At 43.1% G+C, this 26,009-nt stretch overlaps 1 protein-coding gene and 1 long non-coding RNA gene across 3 annotated transcripts in view; one reads left to right on the top strand and one right to left on the bottom strand.

The window, feature by feature from the left end:
• Positions 1–2,444, bottom strand: part of LOC104871732 — a 6,358-nt gene extending 3,914 nt beyond the window's left edge. Inside the window, exons 1-2 of one of the 2 annotated variants that reach the window (XR_782955.3) lie at positions 2,336–2,444; positions 1,774–1,947 (exon numbers count right to left, since the gene is read on the bottom strand). This is a non-coding gene — a long non-coding RNA (uncharacterized LOC104871732). Of the gene's footprint in view, positions 1–1,773; positions 1,948–2,065; positions 2,140–2,335 lie in introns of those variants that run through there. The other variant, XR_782954.2, reaches the window with a different exon arrangement.
• Positions 2,445–2,479: 35 nt separating this feature from the next.
• Positions 2,480–13,642, top strand: Abhd4 (abhydrolase domain containing 4, N-acyl phospholipase B). The gene is made up of 7 exons (XM_010637811.2): positions 2,480–2,578; positions 5,935–6,023; positions 7,959–8,331; positions 8,489–8,643; positions 10,186–10,297; positions 12,656–12,842; positions 13,529–13,642. The coding sequence occupies exons 1-7, from the start codon at positions 2,517–2,519 to the stop codon at positions 13,616–13,618; spliced, it is 1,068 nt and encodes a 355-aa protein (XP_010636113.1). The 5' UTR covers positions 2,480–2,516; the 3' UTR covers positions 13,619–13,642.
• The last annotated feature ends 12,367 nt before the right edge of the window (positions 13,643–26,009 follow it).

Here is a 26,009-nt window from a genome sequence, read left to right on the forward strand (position 1 = left end):
AAAAAAAAAAAAAAAAAAAAAAAAAAAAACCCTACAAAAGAAGCCACATATGGCTATCATTGGTCAAAGCAAATACACAGCTGTTTCACTTAGTACTATATTTAGTCTTAAGAATCATACCTGGGCATAGTTCATTCAAAAAGCAATGACATTCACTTGAAATCAGAGAACAGTCTAGGACTGGGCTATCAGTTTATCAGCTCCACCTGCTTTTGGAATGTTTAATAATAACATACAGGCACAGGAAAAGGGTTTGTCAAATTAGTCTTATCCACAATGGCTGTATTAATACTTGAATCACACACATTAAAGATAGAGTATATGTTTTCATATTTGCCCATCATGCATTTTGTCTTGAAGATAAGGAGAAAAAGTACCACATATTTTGTCTCCAGAAGCCTATCTAGTGAGAGTTCTTCCTGCTGTGTATGATTCTAGCAGATGCAGTCAACACCTGAGTTATCCCTGTGTACACTTTAGGGGATCTATTAACTTTAGTTTCAAAAGGCAAATTCTGTGTATTCAAATTTCCTTTTTCCAAGCACACAGTACTTTAAAGCTTGTTTGGCACACACAAAAACAAAACACAAATGATTCTCTGCACTGCCCTCGTGATTTGGGGTCTAGAGAGTTTAATACCAGATCCAGTCCAAACATTCTCACCTCAAAAAGTCCTACATCTTACAGGTTTTCAGAAATGTGGGAGATTTTATTATCCTAAGGTGATATAGCCTGGAATTTCCTGTGTGGTACAATTTAAAATATGACTCCCAAAGCCCCTGGCACTTAATAGATTATTGTATAGGTCATTGTTTATGCTTTTGCCTCCTCAGTGGACTTTTCATCAACGCATTTATCCTACAAGTTTCTAAACACCTACTCTGCCACACTAGTCTAGGTGCTGGCAGCAAAGGTAATAACTAGACAAAGTCCTCCAGGAAATTTACTCTCAAATAGAGATACAGGGCCAGGGATTTAGCTCAGTGGTGCTGCCACCTGCCTCACAAGTACAAGGTCCTAAATTCAATCCCTGGTACCAAAACAAAACAAGCAACAACAAAAGAAACAGATACAGATGGATAATAAAAGAGTGAAATACACAAGATATATTTATATATTGACAAGTATTAAGAAAACAAAAGTACAGTAATGTGATAAAGTGATGGGAGTCTTTTAGACCCTGTGGTCAAGAAAGGCCTCATGAGGAAAAAAAATAAATAAAGGCCTTAAAAGAGAGGAAGTTAGAAATCAGCTCTGAATACAAAATTGCCAACTCTGCTGGGAGTAGTGCGGCAGGACTATAATCCCAACACTCAGGAGGCTGAGGCAGGAGTGGAGGCCAGCCTGAATTATATATAGCAAGACCCCTGCAAGAATAAATACATAAACCAAAGTTGCCAACTCTAAAAAGTAGTAACAGTCTGGAACTAAAATAGAAAGTATCTGTGTACTAACAGAGCAAGTTGACTTTAATAATAGCAAGTGATATTTTTAGCACAAAAAGTCTACTAAATGTCTATTTGAATTATTTTAGTTAACTCTTACAAGGGAAACCAGAGGAAGAAATTAAAGAGACACAAAATACTGGCTCAACTGAGCTCTGTGGATACAGGCCAAGGGAACAGTGACCTAAACCCAAACTTCTGATCCTAAAAACTATCTTTTCAATTACTGACTCTCACTGAACCCTGAGCATCGGCATGACGATCTCGCTGTTCTGCTCAACCAGCCTGATGTGTTCTCCAGCCCTCCCATGTCCCCACATCCACAAACCTAAAGCAGAGGAGGCCTTCGCGGTTAGTCCTGCTTCTGTCCCTCCTGTTGGGAAGTGAGGGGTCCTTCAGAGGGAGGCGGGGTGGGGGTGCTGAGCCACAGGTTCTCTGAAAACTAAACTGGGACCAAACTCATCCCCAGAACAGAGTAAAAGGCCATCATGGCAGATGTCGCCTAGGTTTAAGACAGGTTGCAAAAAATAAAAAAATCAGGATGCTCAGTTATGTCTCAAACGTTGCAAGAGACTTTCTAAAAAAAAATATTTTTCATGTGAAATTCAAATTTTTTTTACCTGGCAATATACTTGGGGTACCAGCTCCCAAGCCCTTTGTAGGAGCAACTAATGATGTCTCCACAAACATTTGAAGCATCCTATTAGATGGGACACCCAAGGGGTGTACTTCAGGGGAAAGGAGCCAGCCATAAGCGGAAGGCCAGAGAGACCGTGAGCACTGGGGTAGTTTCGCTGCTTTTCAATTATGGGAGAAGGGAGGGCTGAAGGAGCTCTCGTGAAGGACTTCGATTTTTTAGAACTACCTACCTCCCTCCCTGTCCCCCAAACCTGTGTCGGGATCGCTGTTCTCTTTCGTAAGACACCTCCTCCCCAGCCCCAGACTTCTCTGCTGGGAGCTACAGTACCGAAGCCGACGCCCCCCGAGCAGGGAGCCCCGCCCCCGACAGGGCCACACCCCTTTGTTACCGGAGACTTTCTGGGTCAGCTGGTTCCGGCGTCAGGCGGAGGGATGGGCTGGCTCAGCTCGACCCTGCAGGGCTTGTTTACTATGGCTGATGATCTGGAGCAGCAGTGAGTTAATCCCGTCTCTTTCTCTTTCTCTGTCTCTCTCTCTCTGGGCCGTGATCCTGGGACTGTCTGTGGCTGAGGAGCAGTGTTAGACACCTTTCCACCTTTCCATTCTCAGGTCGGCTACCAGGGAGGGCTAGGAGTTGAGTTTGCCTGCTTTGCTTTTGCCCAGATGAGGCGGTTGGCAGCGCCTGGCGAGCAGTGGTTGATGAGCTTCGGCTGCAGCTCAGCGACTCTGGCTTTCCACTTAGTCGTCGCGATTGCCCCTCGATTAGTGCTAATGCGCGAGATTCCGCCAAATGCAAGGTCGCGGGACGCGCGTGCGGGGGCAGCAGCGGGCTTACTGGTCCAGACGCCCCGGGACCGACCACAACGGTTCTTGTGATCATTGCCGGTCCTAGCCCGACCCGGGGAGGGCGTTGGGAAGAAGGAAGAGGTCCCCGCTGCGCTGCGTTGGTATGGAGTGATGCGCTTACAAGTTTCTTCAGCACGCGCCTACCCAGACACGTTGTGGCTTGCGTCCCTAATTACGCTTTTGATCCTTGCGACTTTCTTAACGCAGTGGTTTCAGAATTAGATTTGTTAGATTTAGTATTTTGTTTTGTTTTTTAACCAAGGGCATCAGGTTTGGGATGCCACCTGTAGGCGGTGTGACCAGCAGTTTGCAGTCTGATAGCAAGGAAAAGTTGCTTCCAGGAGAATGACTCAGCTCCAGGCCATGCCTTGGGTTTCACCGGTACAGGCCTTTCCTGGACCTTCTGGATCTGTAAAATTGATAGTCTAGGAAAACGAATTAACTTGAAGACGATAATAAATCGCTTCTTTAGGCTTGAAGGGCCTGCCCAAGAGAGTATTGCTAAGATGGTTTTTCCAAGAGAAAATTAAGAATGCTACAAAGACTTAGGGAAACATTTTTAGAGCTGGAAAAGCTCTGATTTACAAACAAAGCAGCTCAGGCTGTTAGACTGTGGGGGGGTTGCCCAAGATCACAGATGTCCAGGACAGGGTCCTCGCCCAACACAGACCTCCGTTTGCTTTATTCCCATCAGAATGGAGAACAGGCCAGGCTAAGTTGATGACTGGGTTGCTTCTCAGCTCCTTGCCTCAGTTTCCCACATCTGCTCTTAATCTAGTATTGAGGTTAAGTGTTGAGCAGATACAATGTATCAGGAGCCATTTCCTGTACTTTACCTGTAATACTTTGGATGAGGAAGAAAGGCAAAGTAAGGCACTTCCCTACAATATCTGCAGAGCCACCTGTGGCCCCGTTACCTGGGACAGCATTTCTTCTGAGTCCTGCTTTGGGCAGTGTGAGCCCAGGTGTTATGATCCGACCTATCACCGTCTCCCTGATGTGGAAAGTTTGTCTCTTGGGACCTAAAATTCTGTGGACCTGCTTTCCACGCTTCAAGCCATCAAGGAATTCCCATAAAATATTCAACATTTTTAAGAGTCTCCCTGGGATTAGACTGATTGAAACTGGCAGCTGTCATCAGGCTAAAACCATTGATGTACTACTACTCCTACCACAAGTTTTTCTTTCAAACTGCAACCATTGGAGAGTTTCTACTTGCAAAACAGTGGGAAAGTAGATAGCTTATGATTTAGCTGAGGGAAAAGAATGTTTACTGAGAGTTTATCTTCCGTTAGGTCTTTTTCTGTGTGCTTTAATTATATTAACTAATGCTTATAACAATCCTGTGACACCAGGTATGGTGGTACACACCTGGAATCTCAGTACTCAGAGGCTGAAGCAACAGGAACACAAGTTTGGGCCTTTCCTGGGTACCTCAGCAAGACCCTGTCTCAAAATTTAAATTAAGAAAAGGGGATGGAGATGCAGCTCAGTGCAAAGCCCTTGGGTTCATTCCCCAGTACACTAAAATAAAACAAAATAAAATTCCTGTGAAGTAAATACTTTTATATCCCTTTAAATGAAGAAACTAACGAAGACTTGCTGCTAAGTGGCAGTGCTGGATTAGAACTCTAGCCTGCTGGCTTAGATCACGTCTCCCTTCAGAAAGCAGAGAGAAAAAGTGACAATGTGGTCATATGCTCACATATGGCCTTGAAAAGCTGAAGCTGGAAGGTCCGGGGAGGAGAAACTGAGAAACCTGGATTTGAGATCTGGCTTCTAGTTTCATTCCTTTTCCTAACTTGTAGTATGACCTCTCCTGTTGTTTGGCAATCAGTTTGCTCACCTGTAAAATAAAGAGCTGGACTAGATGATTTCTAGAGAAACATCCTCATCTAAAATTCTGTGGCTCAAATGATTCATCAAGATGCCCAGTGAATACTGAAGGGTTTTATAGTGGTCCCGTCGCAGAACCATTACTCTGATGGTGCTGATGTTCCCAGGCCCTTCCTGTAGCTGTTGGTGTCTGTCCTGAACTCTCTTTACTGAGGCAGAGTTCAAGAAAAGAGAAATAGTACATAAGATGGGAAACAAGAACAAAAACTTTCATTTGTTGAGCAACTAATATGTGGTAGGCATCTGACAAGGTTCTTACAGATCTATGCACAAAAATAACATTAACAGGCCATAGCCAGGTGGCTGGTGAATGACAGTACAGTACTGCAGTTCAGGTCCTGAAGTTTGTTTTTTTTTGTTCCAAAGACGGTGCTTTTAATCTCTACCCTTCAATGACTTCAAGGTACGGGGTATGAAAGAGAAGGAATGAGTTAGCTTGTCTGTTTTATGGTATTTTATGGGAGATGAAGGCATGGACCAGCTTTTTACTTGCTTTACAATCTGGAAAATAAGGTCAGAGGTAACCTTTGTCCTATTGATGAGTGACAGCAGGACTTGAACCTAGGTCTTCCTCCTCCAGCCTCTTGCCTGCCTCACCTCTGCTTAGTGATTACCCAAGAACATGTTGGGGCCCTGACACATGCTCAAACACCCTTCTAGAGGCATGGAAGAGGGCCAGGGAATTTTCCTCTACTACTCTGAAGGAACAGCTAGTCCTGGGAATGGCAAAGGATAACTGAAGTGTTAGTTAAAAGTTGCTTTCTCTCCCATTTTAATCTCCTTAAACACAAATTATGATAACCGGTAACAAAAGGGAGTTGTGAAGCTCAAATGAGATAAGTGTGAAAGAGCTTTGTAAACAGTATATACATGGTGTTTTGAATATCTGTAGAAACAAGGAGCAGGGTGTCATTAACAGCCATTTACCAGGGAAGCGAAACAGTCTATCTAGCAAGGATGGCATTGCTGACTGCCATGGTGGGCAGCTCCCCTGAGGCTGGGAAACACCCTGTACTCTGATAACTCTGATAACTCTTCCGCAAGGCTGAAAAGCATCAGTGTTTCCTTTCCAATGTTGCCAATAAATATCTGTGTTTCCTTGTCCCAGGCCTCAAGGCTGGCTGAGCAGCTGGCTGCCCGCTTGGCGTCCCACTTCCATGTCTCAGCTGAAGAACGTGGAAGCCAGGATCCTCCAGTGTAAGTAGAAGGGACAGTTTGTCCCCACTTCCAAGAAGATTGCGGGATCTGCCCAGAGCTGGTTACACCAAACCCACTGATTCCTGATTTATTAGTTCATAGGGTGGGAGGAAGAGATGTCAGTGATTAGAGGGGGGATTCACACAGGACACCAAATTCCTTCATAACAGTTGCTCAGCTTCTCCCTAGCTGTGCCCATTCCCACCACATTCTACAGCTTTATCCAAACCCTCCATGTAGTTCTATGTGTTAATACACATTCACAGACACATATGTACGTGCTCCCCCTCCCTTCTTCCTTCTCCACTTCCTTCTCTCCCTCTGTTTCCAAAATTCACAAGCACCTCTTAATTTGCCACCTTCCTACCTGAGGACCAGCAATACTATACTCTCTAGTCTTGCTATTTCCCATGGTCTGTTCAGCTGGTCCCAGTTTTGGACCAACTGTCATGGTCAGTGGTACATTGGGGCAAGCATCTCATGAACAGTGGTGGCCACTGGCTCAGACAAGATCTTTGAGCCACATCTCCCTTTGTCGCCTCTATGAACATCTCTCACCTTGCCCCTACTATCCCAGCCATGGGCACCCCTTCTCTATGGGCCTGAGTAAGGGCAGCTACAGAGCAGCCTGAAAAGGATTAAAAGAATCCAGGCTCCTTTGCCCAGGCCATTGTATTGAGTCACTGCTACCACACCAGCTGAGCAAGCACTGCCCCACCTCAGCATATATGAGCAGTAAGTCCAAGGCTCAGCATACTCCCATCACCCTCCACCTGGCTGGACCACAGTTCCACCCATCTGTCAAGTCCTAAGTACACGCAGCTCCAAAAGCAATGGACGCAGGAGCTCTGTGGAATCAATGTCTCTGCCACCCTAGACCCAAAGGGAGCTAGGCTCACAGCCTCAAGGAATGAGGTAGCCCCTCTGATTACCTACAGTCTACACAGTCCACACATTGGGCTTGAAATTGGACTCTTTAGGGTATGTGATCCAAAAGAAAGAATATTCTGAGTAATTAAATGAGTTAGGAAGACAGACTATTGGAAGAGTGGAGAGAGATGAGGCTCGATTCTGTATGTTACAAGGACAAGTGGGGACTTAAAACTGAGGATCCACTGAGTGATGAGGTCAGTGGATAGAAAATAACTAAGAGGAGATACCCAAAATGAGAGGTTCTTACTAAACTGACTTAACAGGATTCATTCTGAAGGAAGGTGAAGGACTGAGATTTAAAAGGGTGAGGAGATTCTTGTAAACCTGACTTAGTAGAATTCTTGGTAAGACTGAGCTAGGTAGGCTGAAGACAGGTGAAGACAAAGATCAAGCAAGACCTAGTCAAAAAGAGAGCTCAGAACAGCTTTCCTGAAGTTTGGTCAAGGAAAGAGACTTTGTCAGTGGTCACTGGGTTTTGGAAGGGAAGAGCTAAGGAAGTTGGAAAGGGCTTGGAAATGGAGAGAAAAAAACTGAAGAGTTAGAGTCCAGGCAAAGTGTTTTTTGCCATCAGGAAGTAGTCTCGGTTTTTTTGTTTGTTTGTTTGTTTTTGTTTTTAACTTAGTTTATTGGTACAATTTAGACATACAGAATGATCACATGATTCATCATATGGAGTTTGTACCTGTACATCATATATCTTAGTTCTTTTTTTTTTTTCCCCATTCCCCTTCTTTCCCTTGAATGATATGAAATAGGAAGAAAAAGTTCAAATGGGAAGGGGTACCAGGGAGGGGGGAAGGGGAAGGGAAAAAGGGAAAGGGGAAAAAACAGAGAAAAGAAAGATAAAACAGAAACAAAGTAGTCTTGTTGGGCTGGGGATGGGACTCAGTGAGTGGCACCGCACCTGCCAGGCAAGCTCAAGGTCCTGAGTTCCATTGGAGGTATTGGGGAAAAAAAAAAAAGTAGTCTTATTGATTCACCCCGGCATTCTCTCCTCCCCAGGTCTCCAGAACAAGTTCCTGGCCCGATATGTGTCTCTACCAAATCAGAACAAGATCTGGACGGTGACTGTGAGCCCTGAGCAAAAGGACCGCACCCCACTAGTGATGGTGCATGGCTTTGGGGGTGGGGTGGGGCTCTGGATCCTCAACATGGATTCGCTGAGTGCCCGCCGCACACTGCACACCTTCGATCTGCTCGGCTTTGGGCGAAGCTCAAGGCCAACATTCCCAAGAGACCCAGAGGGTGCTGAGGATGAGTTTGTGACCTCAATAGAGACATGGCGGGAGACTATGGGGATCCCCAGCATGATCCTCCTGGGGCACAGTTTGGGAGGATTCCTGGCCACTTCTTACTCTATCAAGTACCCTGAAAGGTAATGAGGATCCACCTCTGTCCTTCATGACTTGACTCCTTGCCTTGCCGGGAATTTTCCAGTGTTCACTGCCAGTGTTTCTCTTCCTTCTAGGCAACTTAACGGCAATGGTACATCCAAGCAAATCCAATGTGTTCTTTTTCTTCCTGTGATGTAGAGTTAAACACCTTATCCTGGTGGACCCTTGGGGCTTTCCCCTCCGACCAACCGACCCCAGTGAGATCCGTGCACCTCCAACATGGGTCAAGGCGGTGGCATCGATTCTGGGGCGTTCCAATCCACTCGCTGTTCTTCGAGTAGCTGGGCCCTGGGGTGAGTATCCTACAAATGAAAAAATTCAACCAGAGCTGTCCCAGTTAACCAATCCTCACCACACCTTCTTATCATCTTCACTTATTCATCGACAGTGGGGCTAGGTCTTGCATTGTTACTTAAAGCCACTAATCTGGACCAGACTTTTTCGAGGTCTCAGAAGGGTGTTTTTCTTCCCCCTTCGTCTTCATGGAAAAAGTTTTCTTATGCAAGGAACAGATGAGCAAAGCAGCTGCCCATGCTTTGGCACACTCCCAGAGAGAGGAAGGGGCTGTGAGGTGACTCTTCCTCTGTCTGCATGACAGCCCCTGTTAGTGACTTGGGTGCAGTAATCACCAGTGGAGCCCAGCCCATGACTCACCCAGCACCTGCAGCAGGGAGGGATCAGTGACCCACAGAGGCAGGCAAGGCCCTCTGAACCATGCCTTGCTCCAGGCAAGGACCACATCTTAATTTGCTCTGTGCCACATGCACCAAGGAGCCATCAGCAAATTCTTTGGATAGAAGGGAGAGGAGGAGGTGGAGGTGGGGTACCAGCCATAGTGAATACTGTCAGTAGCTCAAGTTTTCTGACCTCACACTGTCTGTACCCTTCCCTCTGTACCCTTCCTCTGAAGAAGTAAAGAGTAGATTTCGTTATGGAAAAGATCAGTGACCCCTGTCTTGTACTGATGGTTTATGTTTATAAAGAAGCGTTCAGTAGTCAGTTATTATGAGTTGCTATTGGCCACTTCTCACAAACAGAAGACCAGAAGAGAGAGGGATGAGAAGTGGACCATTAGGATCAATAGTCAAAGTCTGTTTTAGCTGCCCTGCTACTTGTATTTGTAATATAAGTAGAGGTGAAAGGAACAGATTGTTTTAATAGCACCCTCACCCTGAGGTGCCAGTGTTGTTGTTTGGTTTGTTGTTGTTGTTGTTGTTGTTGTTGTTGTTGTTGTTTTTGAGATAGGGTCTCACTATGTATTTGAGACTGACCTGGAACTCACTATGTAGCCCAGGCTGGTCTCGAACTCACAGCAATCCTCCTGCCTCAGCCTCCCAAGTGCTGGGATTACAGATGTGCGCCACCACGCCCGGCATGCCAGTGTTGTTAAGGTCACCTCTCCACATATTCTGAAAATGAGAGGGCTCCTGGGAGGAGGTCCAGTTTTATCTGCTATCTTCAGAAGATTAAAAGGCCAGAAGGGTTTCAGGGAGAAAGAATATAGCTCAGACTAAAAGAAAAGTAGCTCAACTATAGACTCTTGTGGAGTTTGTGATCCTTGTAGAAAATGACTCTGGACTTCACTGAGCTCGAAATAACCTGGTTTCTCAGCAATATTAGACTCTCTCTTCTATAAATTCTTTGGTAACCCACTAACTCCCATTTGAAGGCATCTGAAGCTTCCCAGATTTCTACATTCTCTGTGCCACTGTAATGTTAAACAATAAAGCAAATAAATGCTTAAAATTTGGCTACAGATGTTTAAACAGACACAAGCAAGAATCTTACCGTTCTCCTGTCCCAACTGGCTTCTCTTTGCTTTCATCCTCTCTCAGGGCCTGGCCTGGTGCAGAGGTTCAGGCCAGACTTCAAGCGCAAGTTTGCGGACTTCTTTGAAGATGACACCATATCTGAATATATCTACCACTGCAATGCACAGAATCCCAGGTGAGGATGGCTCCCAGGGCAGCCTGTGGTGGGCACTTTGGAGATAAAACTCCAGCTGCAGAATACTGTGCTTTATTTCTTCTCCCACAAAGCACTGACTCAGTTAGGGGAACGCAGGTACAAGTAGGCTTGATCATTTCTAGAGAGCTCCCCAGAGTTGGGCACAAGGGAATGTAGAAAATAATGGATTAATTTAAACATGCCATTGGTCACTAGAGGAAGGCCCTCTCTTTTCCCTAGAGACAGGCAGTTGGCCTGGGTCTAGGAAGCATTTCAAAAGGATCTTTTTGTTTTTTTAAACTGAAAAAGTTATATAAAGCTGTTATTTTTTTAAAAGGGAAAGAGAAAGAAGGAGAGGATGTCCACTGTCCTCAAACTCCAGTTCTCAAATTTGCCCATGATTTTCAATCTAAGGTGTCACGTGTCACTGCACAGAGTCCTTTGCACACATACTCAGGATATCCACAGAATACACCCCTACAGATAGAGTGAACATGCATGCATTTAATTTCATTCTGTACACTTTGAAATAGTTTATCATCATCAGGACTGAAATTCTTTCACTTCTTTTGGAGATGTGGGGGTGTCCCTAGAACCTTAAGGGGTTCCTATCTCTGGCTACTCACACAGCCGGCCCCATAGCTTGCCAGCTGCTGTCACAGCAGTGTTGACAGCTAGGGTAATCTTACCCTCCAGCAGTGCCTGTGAGTGCCTGATACTATTAAGACGCATTGGTGGCACCACCTCTGTACCAGCCTCACCCTGTGCTGCTGGGAGGCATCTCGGAGCCAGGGCCACTGTCCGTCTCTTTCCACATCACCTCTTGTGACCCCAAAGCTGTGCAGAGGCAGAAATTTCCCTTTCAGCAATATTGTTAGTATGAGCCACAATCCCAGGGAGCTCTGGAGCAGGGTGGGAGCTGTCTAGCCAACACGTCACATAAATGGAGGGAACCTTGTTCAGCAGTGCTGTAGAAACAGGGCTCGAGGGCAAATCAGGTGCTCTGAGCTTCCCACTCTTGGCTGTTCTCTGCATCCACAGGCTCAGTTGCTAAGTCTCACAGGCCCAACTCTGGTGCTTTCCTCATCTCGGACCTACTTCTATGCGGTGGCCTCCCAGTCAGAGCCACTGAGTCTATCATCTTGCCGCTTGTGTCTTGGAGGAAGCAACGATGACAACAGGATAACCAGCTTCCTTGGCCCCCAAACACCATCACTCTATTTCATAACTCCTTGAGTTTTCTTATTGGTAACTAACAAACTCAGGAAATTCTGTAATGAGTCTCTTGAAAAATGTGAAAGTTGGCTCAGAAAAATGTTTGAGGGTATGTACTTCACTTCACCTAAGCTTAGTGACTTTGTATATATTTTCATTCTCTTAATCATGACCTAATAAGTGGGTAAAACTCTCTCTGATTTGTAGATGAGACATCTACATGGCTTTACATGATTTCCTGAAAAAACATCCAGGATTGTAATTCCTGTTGGTCTGACTCCAAAGTCCATAGTTTATCCACCACACTGTGATGTCTTCAGGAAAAGTTCTCAGTTTATGGTAACCTGGGCAGAATTCATCCCAGGGATGCTAAGAAGACCCAGATATAACTACACTAAACAGCCCATGCCTAAAGGATGGCAGTGTCCCCAACCTTTCCACCTCTTATAAAGGTGCAGACCAGCCCAGGAAGCCTTGCAGATACCTTGTGATATGGCCTGTTAGTTCTACCAAAGGAAATGACCAGGAGTAAAGTAGAGCAAACTGGCATTTGTTGCTTCTCCCTTAGCAAAAAATACTGTTCTTCCAGTCCTCATATGATTCATCCTATTTCCAAGCCCCCCAGGAGACCCTTTTTACTGCTATAGTACTGCTTCTTCAGGGTTTACCTGAAATAAATTTCCCCTCTCTGTCCTAACAAAGTGAGCCCCTAGTCTGTGTTCTTATAGCTGTCTAGCACACTCTCATAAGTCTCAGGAAGTTTTAAGTTAAATATTCAATCAAATAGTCATTTAATACCTACCTTCCTAAAATGAGAGCTCCGGGAGGCTAGGGACCCTCATCTGTCCTATTCATATGTCACCCAGCCCAGAGCGTGACACATAAATATTTGTTAAATAAAGAGCAGCCTATTTTATTCTCAGGCCATGCTCAGGGCCATGGGTTTTTTCCCCAGTTGTGACATCTGGAGAGTCAATCACCTCCTAATCTAGCAATATTGGATGAGCCCAGTTCTGAGTTTTGAGATGGGGAATCCAAAGATAACTGATACACTGCCCCAAACCCCAAGGAGACCAAGAAGTCAACATTTGCTGTTTCAGGGTTTACTCTGTTAATTGCCACTCCCTGTTTTGCTTTTATCAGTGGTGAAACAGCATTCAAGGCCATGATGGAGTCCTTTGGCTGGGCCCGGCGCCCAATGTTGGAGCGCATTCACTTAATTCGAAAAGATGTGCCCATCACCATGATCTATGGGGCCAACACCTGGATAGACACCAGCACAGGGAAAAAAGTGAAGATGCAGCGGCCGGATTCCTATGTCCGGGACTTGGTATGTTGGCCCATCCATCGAGTGGGAGTCGAGCAAGAAGCGCTGTGGGGTGAATGCCAGCCGGCGTTGGCTGACTCTCATCCTCAGGGTAGAGAAGAGTGATTAGAGTCCAGGGAAAAGAAGAATGAACAAATCAAAATGGGGTGGTGGACTTGAAAGCTTGTGCTTGCTCTGTGATACCATAGGTAAGAGCTTCCCACTTCTGTGTAGTCTATTTCACCTGAAAGGCAGGTTCTTGTCTAATAGGTATATGCTGCCACTCCAGCCCTGCCCCTGGTTATTTCTACCCCAAACCAGAGCTGTGAACGCTAGAGGCCACCATGAAGAGATCTCCTCACACTCTTTCTCTTTATTCTTAGCTCACCCTACCCTCTCCCTCTTTTGACAATAAGCTTGCTTAAGTAGACTGGGTGCCACCTACAGACACTGGGTTACTAATAAAAGGAGCAGATCAGTGGCAGGGCTGACACAGAAGGAAAGATAGAGGAAATGGCAAAAGAGGAAGTAGAATGGGATATTGAGATGCATTGCCTCCCAAAAGAAAGTGCCAAGATCCAGGAAGAAACAGGCTGCATTATTTTTTATAAGATAGGTAGCAGGCAAGCAAGTATAAGGGCGAAGGAATGGTGGGCCAGGGAGTAAAGCACCATCCTACACCTTTCTCATCCACAGTCTTCTCTCTGCAGGAGATTGAGGGTGCTTCGCACCATGTCTATGCTGACCAGCCACACATCTTCAACACTGTGGTGGAAGAGATCTGTGACTCAGTTGATTGAGCTGCTCTCACCAGAGGTGAAGGAGAAAGTCAGAGAGTTGCTCTCACCTCCCTGTCTGCTTAGTCACCCTCTCTGTCCTTTCCTCACCAACTAACATGTGCCAGCAAGGTAGAGTCTTGGGCTGTCCCCAAGACAGGACCACAGTCAGAAAGAGCACTCCTGATCCCATGCTGAGGGCTGCAGACAGAAGCCACCAGAGGCCTTGAACTCCCGCCACAGGAAAGAACGTAAAGAGTTGCCAGTGCCACCCAGTTCTCCCCATGCCAAGTGGTACCAGGTGATGGTTGTGAAGGGATTGCACTGAGCCACACTGCATCCTTTCTCTGGAGTGTTTGTGCAGTAGGTACCACGTAAGAACATCTTTCTTCTCCATCACCCCTCACTCCCATCCCATGCCAGCTCCATCCAGGGGCTAGTTGACATCAGTTCCCAGTTAACTACCAAGAGCAGCTCCTGGAGCTCCATTTACCTGCAGAGTCCTTTCCATGACCTAAGAGGTCACATGTAAAGGGCTCATTGGAAAATGAGGAAACAGGCCAAGGCAGGACATGGTTGACCCAGCTCTGTGTGATCAAGTCCCAGGTCTGCTAACACCTAGTGCACATTGCACACTTGATTTGCTAAAGTTCAAGGCAGCCACCATTGCCTTGGGGCTGGTCCTGCTCACTGGCTGAGTTTAAGCCTATGCCTGCCCCACATCCTAGCCCCAGTACGCAGGTATACTGTTGTCCTGGTCTTGGCTGCCTAAGCTGGGATTACTCAAGTACTTCCTTCCTTGCCCCGTCTTCCTCCCAATGGGAGGCCTCTGAACGTCCCTCTGTGCCTTGGGCCCTAGAGCCCCACATAAAGTATATATATATAGTTCCTGGTGGAGAGAGGGGGAAAGGCCCTTAAACCCCAGGGCCATGTCTGGGTTCATCATGCCCACTAATGTCTGCAGTGTTTTTCTATCTGCAACCAGAGCTGAGGCCCATCAAGAGCCACTGCTCCAGTGGGGATCCTCAAGCCAGCCACAGCCTGTCCTCATCAGCCACAGGATGGTTCTCACTGCCTGATCCTTGATCCCTGCCATCTCTCCCCATGGTCTAGCTCATCCCACCCCTGAACTACCCAGTCAGCCCCCTCCCAGGAACTCATTCCAGGTGCTGCTCTGAGGTTCTGGGCAATAGGCTGGGCCTGGCCCCAGAAGCAGAGCAGTTCCTGCCTGCTCCTTCACTTTTATAAAGCCAACCCCTTTACCAGAGTAGTATTAACTCCTGGTGCTTTGTACTACTGGTCCAGCTGCCTTGGGCTCCTTTTCTATATTAATAAAGAAATGAGTAAAAACTGCTGTTGGTGATATTCATTTTGTGCCACTGACTTCACAGAAATCCATGTGGTGCCCAAGTCAGAGAGAGAAGCCCTGAGAAGTACCTAATTATGCATCACTCTCTCTTCCAGTTAGTGCCCCACATGTCCTCCAGACCAGGGCAGACCATCCTGGCCAATCCCTGTGATGGCAGAGGAGCTGATCCAGAGGATAGGTGGGTTCAGCCCCAATTCACAGGAGAACTGGATGCTACCCCTGCTCAGCAGATACACTAGGTCAATGGGCCTGTTCTCTGAGGAGGATCTCAGCTCAAATATTCCTTAGGCAGATAAGCCTTCCCCTGACTCCCCAGATAGACCTGAACCCCATGTTCTGCATCTCCATGTCACATTCCACTCCTTTTGTAAGACTTGTAAACTTCATGATTACTTGTTCACTGGCCATCTTTCCTCCCTCAGTATAAACTACATAAGACAAGGGGCATTTCTGACACTTAGTTCATGAGTAAATACTTGTTTTGATCAACTCAAAGGGAGTGAGATATGCCTAGTGCTCGACTCATTTCCGATGCTTACTCTGCTAGCTGAGTTCGCTTAGGTCCAGGATTCCAGCTGTAAGTGACACGTGATACTTACTGCAAGTACACAAACAACAAATGAACAAACAAATGGACAGAACACCTCCTGGGATAATTACAAAGCTCTAATTCACCCCAGGACTCCGTCTTGTCTGAAGATCCCAATATGGAAGAGAGGGCAGGTATTTAGAGCTTAATACATGCCAACCACTAGAGCTATAATAATAAATAAATAATGTCCCTGACCTTGTGGGAAATCTAGTCTACTTGGAGAGACAGTTGTTAAGTAAATCAACAAAAGTTTGCAGATGAAAGGTGCTTCCCAGGAGAGGCTGGAAAAAACCTGCTGCAGAAATGGTGGCGGTTCACCTGAGGGTGAGCAGCTGAAGGAGGAGAGAGGAGAGCCCTGGAGAGAGCAGCGCCCAACTGTGAAAGCCCATTAGCGAGGGCAGATCTGGGATGGATCTGGGGAGGTTGGTAGGGACCAGTTCAGGCTGCCCCTCCGGCCATATGAAAAATGTGTTCATCCTCACAAGCAATGGAGAGAACTGAGCAACGGTCGGGGTGTGGGGTGTGACAATCAGACTGAAACAGCCACTTTGGCTGCTCTGACGCACAGCCTGAAGGATAATCCCTCCCCAAAGGAGAAATTTAAGGCTGCTGCAGTGATCCCAGCTAGAGATGCTGGTAGTTTGGACCTGACTAGTAGTTAGCGGATACAGAGTGGAGAAAAATCCAAGAGATGTTTGGGAAATAAAATTAAAGGGACAGTGTCCGGCCTCATCTTCTTTAAAGAGTCCAGCTTTGGAAAAGAGGTAACAAGTATGTAGTGTCCAGCCTCCCGTGTAGCTGAGACTACAGGTGAGTAACGGGAAGAGGATTTCTGAGAGAGCTGAAAATTTATGATATACCTGAGTGTGGTGACACATGCCTGCTGTCCCAGCACTTGGGAGGCTGAGGCAGGAGGATCATTGTGACTTCAAGGCCAGCCTGGGCTATGCAGTCAGTTCAAAGCCAGCCTGAAGTACATAGTAAGACCCTGTCTCAAAAAAACAACAAAAAGGATTTTTTATATACTTAATGGCCACTGGTGAATTATAACATAAACACTAGGCATCAGATACTTCCCAAAATTTTTGAGGAAAGAGAAAGGTGTCCAAATAAAATTGCAAAAGCATGTATTATAGTAATTGTCTCCTACCAGGGTTTACAGACTTCAGCTGGTCCAAGACAAAATATTTCTGCTCTATAATAACTAACATGTTTTTCAATATTTTCAAGTTCTAAAATTATGTTCTAATCTTTTCAGGATTAAATTGTTGTCTATTATGCAAAGATGGTTGATGTTCTATGATGGGGCTGAGAGGACATGTCATTTTTTTGTTGCTAAGCAGATCAATTTCAGGAATTTTTTCCCACGTGTTTTCAATTAAAATCCTAAAGTCTGTGAAGTGATGCACTGCAGAAGTCCACAGCAGGAGAGGAAGTTGAATTTTATCACAGGAAGTTAAGTAGATCAGTCATGTGGCTCTCATGGCTGGAGCATGGTCATAGGAAAGTAACATTGTTCAGAGGAAGCAGACTCTTCAAAGTACTTAAAAGTAGATGTGTGCCAGAAATGAAAGCTCAGAACTGAAAGTGGAAGTGTCTGGGTGGCCACAGAAGAAGAAACAGCCGGCACAATGGCATGCACCTGGAGGGCCAAGGTGGGAGGATCTGGAGCCCTTGAGCCCACGTGTTCTAGACCAACTTGGGCAACATAGCAAGACCACCTCCCCCCAAACCTCCACCCCTACCCCTGCCCCCCCCAAAATGATGGAAGCAAGGAAGAGGGGGGAAAAGGAGGGAGTAAGGAATAAGAAGAAAGGAGGAAAAGCAATTCAGGAGAAAAATAAATGTTTTATCTTCACAAAAAAAGAGCATAGGGATAAGTCACAGAAGAAAGTGATGAATGAAAAAATGAATATATAAAAAGATAGTCAATTAGAGGAAATACAAACCATGATGAAATGTTATTTTTTACGTGCAGATTAACAAAAGTTTTAAAGCTGGTTAGAGTTTTAAAGCAGTGGTGAAGAAGATGAATATTTTCATTTTGAGAAATGAATAGGTTTAAGTCTCTGCCTTCGTGGAGTTTTCCTTCTAAAAGAGGACAAATATAAATATGTGAATAAGATATTAGGTAGTACTATGAATAAAAGTGAAGAAAAATAAGGGCACAATAACAAGGAAATGGGTCTTTTTAAAATATAAGATGAGTTAGTGAGTTAGTGCAGCTGAGGAACAGGAAGCCCCTAAGGCCAGAGAAGCTGGATGAGTATGGAGGGTGGAAAGGTCAAGGGGCGGGCAGAGACTCCTACAGAAGGAACAGGGAGGAATTCTTCTCAGCTCCTAAGCAGGTCCACTCCTGGACCATCCTAACCACACCGTGCACGTCGCTCCTGCCCGTGGCCATAACCGCACTGGCCCTGTGGAGGAAGGGCTTCGCCTGTCTTTTTCCCTTCATTCCTTCAACAAAACTCGCTAAACTTCATCCAAAGTTACTGTGCTTGCAACTGGGGAAAAAAGAGCAAACTTCCAGTCCTAAATTTAAAGCAATCAATAGCCAAGGGATTGAAACTTCCAGTCTCAAAGTTAGAGCCATCAATAGCTGAGGGATTTAGAAGTGGCTGAGGCCTTGTTTTCACTGTAATGAATCTCAAGAGAAACCTCACAGCTTTACTCCAGAGAGGGGAAAGCTTTCCTCAGTGGATCAAAACTTAGGACTCCATGATTCCAAATTTCGTAGAAACTGGGAAGCAATCCAAGTCTACCAGGCCTGTACTATATGCGCTTTTTGAGTCACAAAGTCTCCTAAAAATGGCTTTACCCAAGACCTAATCAGGGCTGTTACTCCAATAATCCAGGAGGGTCTCTGCAACTGCCTAGAGTTGGGTGCAGTGAACCTTATTACCCACAGTTATACCGCTACCTCAAAAAAAAAAAAACAGGAGGAAAGATCATAAGGCCATATCTGCAGTTATGATTCACTTGCTTCTCACCAACAGAATCTAAAAACAAGTGTCCTCTTACTTGGCAATTTAATATTTTGATAAGGCTAGAGAAACAGGAAGCTCCTGTGAACTTTGAGCTCCAGCTGGGTGATTTAGGAAAACTCAAGAGTAAGTGGCTGCTTCTCAGCACTATGGTAACTTGAGATTTGTTTAAGGAGACAAGCTGTAGGAAAATAAGGATCATGGAGCTTGTCAAAGAAAATACAGTGCAATCATACTACTACTAATAATAATAGTCAATACTTAATGAACACTTGGCTATACACCATTCCAAACCCTTTCCATATGTCATCTCATTTCATCCTCCAAGAAAACTCTATAAGACATATTCTAGTTATAATAACCAATCCATCAAAAAGGAAGCTGGAGCCGGGCGTAGTGGTGCACGCCTATAATCCCAGCACTTGGGAGGCCGAGGCAGTCGGATTACTCTGAGTTCAAGAACAGCCTGGGCTACAAAGTGAGTTCCAGGTAAGTCTCAACTACTGAGTGAGAACCTGTCTCAACAAAACAAAAAACAACAAAAGGGGAGCTGGAGCAGGGAGATATTAAAGCACTTGCTTCCAAAGTTAAATACCCAGTCAATGAGAGTGTCTGGATTTAAATCAAGCTTTCCTCCAATCAAGCATGATTTAAATCATGCTTTTCTGCCATGCCATTTCTGTCTTGGAGCTAAGCCTACCATGAACTGAAACCACTGAAACTGTTAGCCAAAATAAACTTCTCCACTTTTAAGTTTTAGGTGTTGGGTATTATGTCCCAGTGACCAGAAAACTAATACAAGTCCTTTTCTGCCTTGTTCTCAGAGTTCCGATGAAACTGCTCTGGGTGAGATGCAGGCAGAGGCCAATGCACAACGGAAGCATGTGGAGGCCAGTGGGTATCATGAAGGCAAAACTTAACCTACATGCCTGCCTAGCACATCCAGTTAATGCTGTGCATTCATGTGAATCACAGCAGCCCCTGGGTCTGCTCCTCCTCTTGCAAACCAAAGAGAAAGACATTCTCCTTAGGTGGGTTCCACCATCCTAGATAGAGCATTTATGGAGCTCTTAGGATAATCAAAGGCAAGAAGCTGGATAATCTCCCATAGAAGGAAGATCCATATTATATCTAAGCTAAATATTTCATGCCACAGCCACAAGGTTCTCTGCTATCTGTGAGGAAAAACCACAGAGGGTAGTGACTTTATAATTCAAGCAGCTACTGTGTTCCTTCCTATGGCTAACTCCTGTCTTCTTTCTATAATTTCTGTGGTATTTCTAAATGATTCTTTTAATTACATAAATAGATTTAATTTTTTCCAACTTTTGATTATATCATTTGGATGTACAAAAAAATCTTTAAAAATAGTATAATGAACACCCAAAATCTACCACCTAATTCAATTTTTACATTCCTAATGAGCAAAGGATTGAGAGAAATTTCAAATATTCCTAAGAAGCCTAATGAACAATTGTACTCAATATTGAAATGTTAAATTAATTCTAAACGGAGTCAGAAAAGTATAATCTGCATATCCATTAATTTGATCTTGATATAAATTGTAAGTGAAGACAAAAGCTATAAGCTTTTATTAAAAATTTCTAAGCCTTGGTCCAGGGATTTAGCTCAGTGGTTCCGCTGCCTGCCTTGCAAGCACAGGGACCTGAGTTCGATCCCCAATACCTAAAAAAAAAAATTCAAAGCCTTGAAGGAAAGAACACTGACATAAATGCTTTTAAAAAGAACACTCTAAAGAAAAAAAAAGAACACTCTAAATCAATCATTTAATTATTATTAGGTAGGTGAGGAAATGGCAAAAATAGGTACACATTAATTATTTAAAAATTTAGTGAAACCTATAGTCTTGGGCTTTTAGAATTAAGCATTTGTCAAATCAGTCAACTAACAAAAGGCCAAAGAACTCCCTGTTGAATTTTTTTTTTTTTGGTCCATTTTTTGGGGATTGAACTCAACGCTGCACACATGCTAGACAAGAGTTATTATAACTGAACTAATATTCCCATCCCTAACAGGGTTTTTTTTGTAATTTTTAATTTTTCTTAGTACATGTTTGCAGTATATAATGATTACATTCATTGTGGGAAATTGGTACATGTATATAAGCTGGAAGACTTTTTAAAAATAGTTTCCAGGATGGTTGTTTATAATCCTGTGATCTGATTTGAGTGTCCTTCCAAAATTCATGTTGAAATTTAATCCCTGATGCAATAATATTAAGAAGTGGAGCCTTGGGAGGTGATTAAGTCATGAAGGTGGAGCCCTAGATTAATGAACAGCTTTGTAAACTACTGAAGGAAATGATTTAGACACTCCCCCCACCCCTTCCCTTCTACTGTGTGAGAACATAGTCAGCCTTCAACATACTATCTTGGAAGCAGAGACCAAGCTCTCTCCAGACTCCTAATCTGCTGGTATCTTAATCATGGACCCCAAGCTAAAAAAACAAATAATGAGTCTCATACATAATGGGATCTATTCTGGACCCTCTATTTTATTCTACAAGGCTACATGTTATCTTTATGTCAATATCCACAGCAATTTGCTATGTAACTATTGATACATGGGAGGGTAAGTACATTGAAACATTAACTTTTTTATAGCAAACATATACTAATTTTAAAAAGAAAATTAAGTTGGAAATTTAATAGAGTTCTTAAAACCACAGGTTTCCATTGATATCTGGGAGATTTTTTTCAAATTACTAGTTTTTAATTTTTCCAAACAAAAAAATTCTTCGGCTATGCTAACCCATCTATCTTTTATTTACACTGTTTGTTTTACATTTACATACATACAAAGCGTATTCTGATTGCAATTGCATTGGGTTAACTTCTGAAAGAATTCATTTCTTTCAATATTAAGCTTCCCAAGAACATGTTATAGCTTTCCATTTGTTCAAATTTTATGTAAAATTATTTTCTTCATAAAGATGTTACTTTTCCATAAAACTTATTTATAAGCAGTTCTCATTGCTATAGTTCTTATGTGAATACGTTATTTTCCCCATTTTCTTACTTACTAATTCTAGTGATGTTTTACTAAATCTCTTGAATGTTATACAATCATATCACCAGCTAGAAGAAATGTATTTATCTCTTTTCCAATGACTGAAGTAGTGATTTAATTTTGGACTACTGTATTTGTTGAAAAGCTTACCAGATAATGTCAAATAATGCTGATACCAAGCATTCTTATCTAGTTCCTAATTTTAATTGAAACTATTTTCAATTAGTTTTACTGACGTGTTTGGTAATTGTTTTTTGGTATGTTTTATAAAACTGCCTCCATCTTGAATTTACAGAGTTTTAAAATGAAGAATGGCTGCCAAATCTTACCAAATGACTTTCAGCATCTATTGATAGGATCACATTATTTTAATTTGCTATTGTCACAGATTCTGTTGCTGTGTTTCCCGATACTGAGCAATCTGCATTCCTGGAATAAACCTTTTAGTTCATGGATCATGATTTATTATCCTTTTGATAACAGTAGTTTTATTTACTAGTATTTGATTTAGAATTTTTCCTCATATTCTAAGCAGGCATGTCCAACCTGCTGCCCGTGGGCTGCATCCAGCCTGGACAGCTCATAATATGGCCCCACAAGTTTGTAAGCCACTGACATTATTACATCATTCTTAGCAATATTTTTCAGGACTCTACTGAACACTGCTCAAGTGTGGACTCTATCCAAGACTATTCCTCTTCACTCAGCCAAACCAAAAGATTAGACACCGATATTCTAAGCAAGTTGAGTATATGTTCCTTTCTTTTATTGTTAGGTTTTGGGTTAAGATAAGTTGGCTTCACAAACTGAATCACAGAGATTTCTATCTTTTCCTATGACCTAGAAACAAATTAAATAACCTTGAAATTCTATGGTCATCAAAGCTTAGACAAAATACAACTGTGAGTTTATCTGGTTATGCTCCTTCTCTTTGTCAAGTCTTTAATTGATGTTATGGCCTATATCTAGATGTCCTCTCAAAGCCTCATGCACTTTGGGGAGGTGGCTGGATCATAAGTATGAGATACTGGGATTAAGGGTATGTGGTACTAGATTAGTCCATTAATTGGTTTAGCATAGCTCTGGGTGTGGCGGAATGGATTTACTGAAGTCAGCAGCCCTACCCTGGGTGTGGCTGGCACCAACAAATAGGTTTATAGCCTGGATGGAATATAAAGGGACAGAAAAAAGGCAGGCTTGCTGCTTCCTGCCTGCTCTACCATGGACTGTTTCTCCTCTGCCATGATACCTCTTGGAGCCTGCTGACTATAGACTGAAACCTCTACAAACTATAAGCTAATATAAACCTCTCCTTTAACTTTGGGTGTCAGGTATTTTTTCCCAGCAATGAGGAAAGTAAATAATACAATCACTTTTCCAGTCCATACTATTCAATTGATCTATTTAGCCTCCAACATCTTAATATCTATTACTTATCATTTATATTTGCCAGAAAAATATCCCTTTTTAAGAAAAAATAGATTTTTGCAATATCATTCCATATTAACTTGTAGAATTCTTTTCATTTTTCTTGAATCTGTACTTATGTCTCATTTCTAATATCTAGCCTTATATAAAGAGATCTTCCAAATGAAAACAAAATACTTTTCAATGAGGTGAATATTATAATGAAAATAGACAACATCCAAGCATAAAAAATTTATAGAAAAAGGAATTACAAATAGGTAATAAATAAGGATATTTAATCTCATTGGCTATAATGCAAATTCCAAACAATGCTGCCCAAACACCACCCTACTCTGTAGGAGCAACTACCTGCCACAGTCCCCTAGGCAGACATGTGAATAAAAGGCAAAGAAAAGTTGGAGCAATTAGGTTCCTCCCTTCCCTTCTCCAGGGAACAGAGTGAAGGTAGCAGTTGGGGCTGTCACTTTCAGACTAAAACTGGAGCCCTGGTCTTTAAAGAATGAATGATCTACCTAAAAGGAATCCTAAGGAGGATACTGAGACCTGAGAGAAAACTGATGAGTTACAAAACACAAAGAAAAATGTTAAGACACAGAGAAGCAGCTCCACTGAGAGGGTAAAATGTGCCTATCGCCACAAAAGTAAAGAATTCTTTACTTAGGAAAATGCTATACATGGGTCATTTTCCTAATTTATTCCCTCCGACCCTAGAGAAAAATTTGCATGCCGACCAACCCAGCCAGTTTTCAGAGCCAAAGGTCAGCCCTCTCATTCAAAAAAGAGACTTAGCTAGGGATTTAGCTCAGTGGCACCAAGCCTGCCTTGCAAGTGTAAGGTCCTGAGTTTGATCTCCGGTACTAAAAAAGAAAAGAGACTTATCCAGCCAAGGAGAAAACCCCACGCCAACTACTTTTATTTTTAAAAACCTCTATTCATGACTATAATTGGATGCCCTAACACTACCACATATTTCATTTAAAAATCAACAGCATTGGGCCGGGGATTTAGCTCAGCAGTTCAGTGGCCTGCCTTGCAAGCGCAAGGAGCCAAGTTCAATCCCCAGTACCAAAAAAAAAAAAAATCAACAGCATGAAGAAAGAGTATAAAGACAAGCAAACAAGCAACTAACAATGAATAAATCTAAAGCAACTCAGGAAACTACAAGTATTTTTAAATTATGTCATAATTTTACAATGACTTTAATGGATATAGTACTCATAAAAGCAAATAATCTATAAGCAAAAAGAAGCAATCAAAGAACAAAAAAATTTTTGGACATTAAAAATATAATTGTCAAGCTAGGCCTGGTAGTGGACATCTGTATTCCCAGCTACTCAGGAGGGTGAGGCAAACAGATTATAAATTCAAGGCCAGCCTAGACAACTTAGCAAGACCCTGTCTCAAACTAAAGTAAAAATGTTTAAAGGGCTGAGGATGTAACTCAATGGTAGAATACTTGCCTCGTATGTGTGGGGCTCTGGGTTCAATACCTAGTACTGAAAAAAATTACAGCTGTTAAAAAATTTCATTAGATTGTCTAAATAATAAAATAAACATAAAGCCAGACATGGGGTGCACGCCTATAATTCCCACATTCAGGAAGCAGAGGCAAGAGGAACTCTGTGAGTTCAAAGCCATCCTTGGGTACATAGTGAATTCAAGGCCAGTATGAACTCTACATAGTGAGACCCATCTCAAAAGAACAAAATTAATTAATTAATTAAACATGAAGACTTAATTGAGAATCAGAATTAAATTTAATGTCCTATAACGAAGGCTAGAAAGTAAAGAATTTGAAAATATGAAAATAAACTTAAGACGTGCAAGATGTGTGAGGACCGAGTTTTTAGGTCAAGGTGGGCTCCCTCTGCACCCCCTCTATACATCCCTTGCCCAGAACAAAGCTGCAAAAGTTCCCTTCTGTAAAATTTCATTCTGTGTGACAGTCTCCCTGGGTTTCTGTTCTGCTTTTTAGGGCATCTCCACCCTGTTTCTGTTCCTCTTTTTATGATCTAAAGATGAATTCTTCCTGCTTAAAATAATTTTTTTAAAGGAGGATTGATGAAATTGATTTAGCCAATATAGGTACTAGTCACAGCTTATATAGGTAGCCACTGCTAATAAAGGCATTAGTCACTGCTTACATAGGTAGTCTTTGTTAATTATAGAATTTGTTTAAGCAGATGTTCTTTAAAAAGAGGGATTGATTCTGTGAACGTTCCAGTAAGTGCCCTCCCAGTACCCCTCAAATATCCAATAGTAAGTAAGAGCTAAAAATAGGACCTATAAAAAGGAAAAGTCTCCCTAACCCTATATAATCCTGCTTCAAAGATGGATCTGGGCTCTCAGTCTGAAGCCGCTGTGACGGTGACACCCGAGAGTCCAGGCTCGAGCTTGCAATAAACTCCTCTTGTAATTGCATCAGACCTGATTCCTTGGTGGTCTTTGGGGACTTCACGACTTGGGCATAACAGATGGACCCAGCAGCCAAACTTCTATCTAAAAGAATCCAAATGAAGAGAACTAAGAAAATGGGAAGGAAAGAAACATCCAAAGAAGTAGCTGAAGAGTATTTCCTTGAAGTTCATTAGTTTTCATTTTAAAATAATCTAGGAAGGCCAAACTAAATTAATTTTTAAAATATCTCCTCCTAGATTCAATCTAAGGAAATTTCAGAACTATAAGAGAATAATCCATAGAAGTGGGAAAACAAGTTCCCAAAAGAAACAAGGATAAGAATGACACCAAACTTTCCATCCTTTCAGGCACATTGTGTTGGGGGGGCAAGGAAAGCAGGGAGAGATTAGTTTTGGTTTTGGTTTTGGTTTTGGATATTGAACCCAGAACCTTGTGCTTGTTGGGCAGATGTTCTACTAATGCTAAATCCACAGCACTTTTTATTCTTACTTTTTATTTTTTATGAGGCAGAACCTAAATTGCCCAGTAGCCTCAATCTGGCCATCCCCCTAGCTCAGCCTCCTAAGCAGCTGGTATTACAGGCATACATCACTA

This window comes from Fukomys damarensis, unplaced genomic scaffold (assembly GCF_012274545.1).
Source record: "Fukomys damarensis isolate Sample0158 unplaced genomic scaffold, DMR_v1.0_HiC HiC_scaffold_17, whole genome shotgun sequence".
Lineage (NCBI taxonomy): Eukaryota > Metazoa > Chordata > Mammalia > Rodentia > Bathyergidae > Fukomys > Fukomys damarensis.

Bases quoted from the DNA above. Each gene is read 5' to 3' on its own strand.
- Abhd4 (XM_010637811.2), top strand. From the start codon at position 2,517: ATGGGCTGGCTCAGCTCGACCCTGCAGGGCTTGTTTACTATGGCTGAT. The intron at 8,644-10,185 runs GTGAGTATCCTA...ATCCTCTCTCAG, and splicing joins TCGAGTAGCTGGGCCCTGGG to GGCCTGGCCTGGTGCAGAGG. The intron at 10,298-12,655 runs GTGAGGATGGCT...TGCTTTTATCAG, and splicing joins TGCAATGCACAGAATCCCAG to TGGTGAAACAGCATTCAAGG.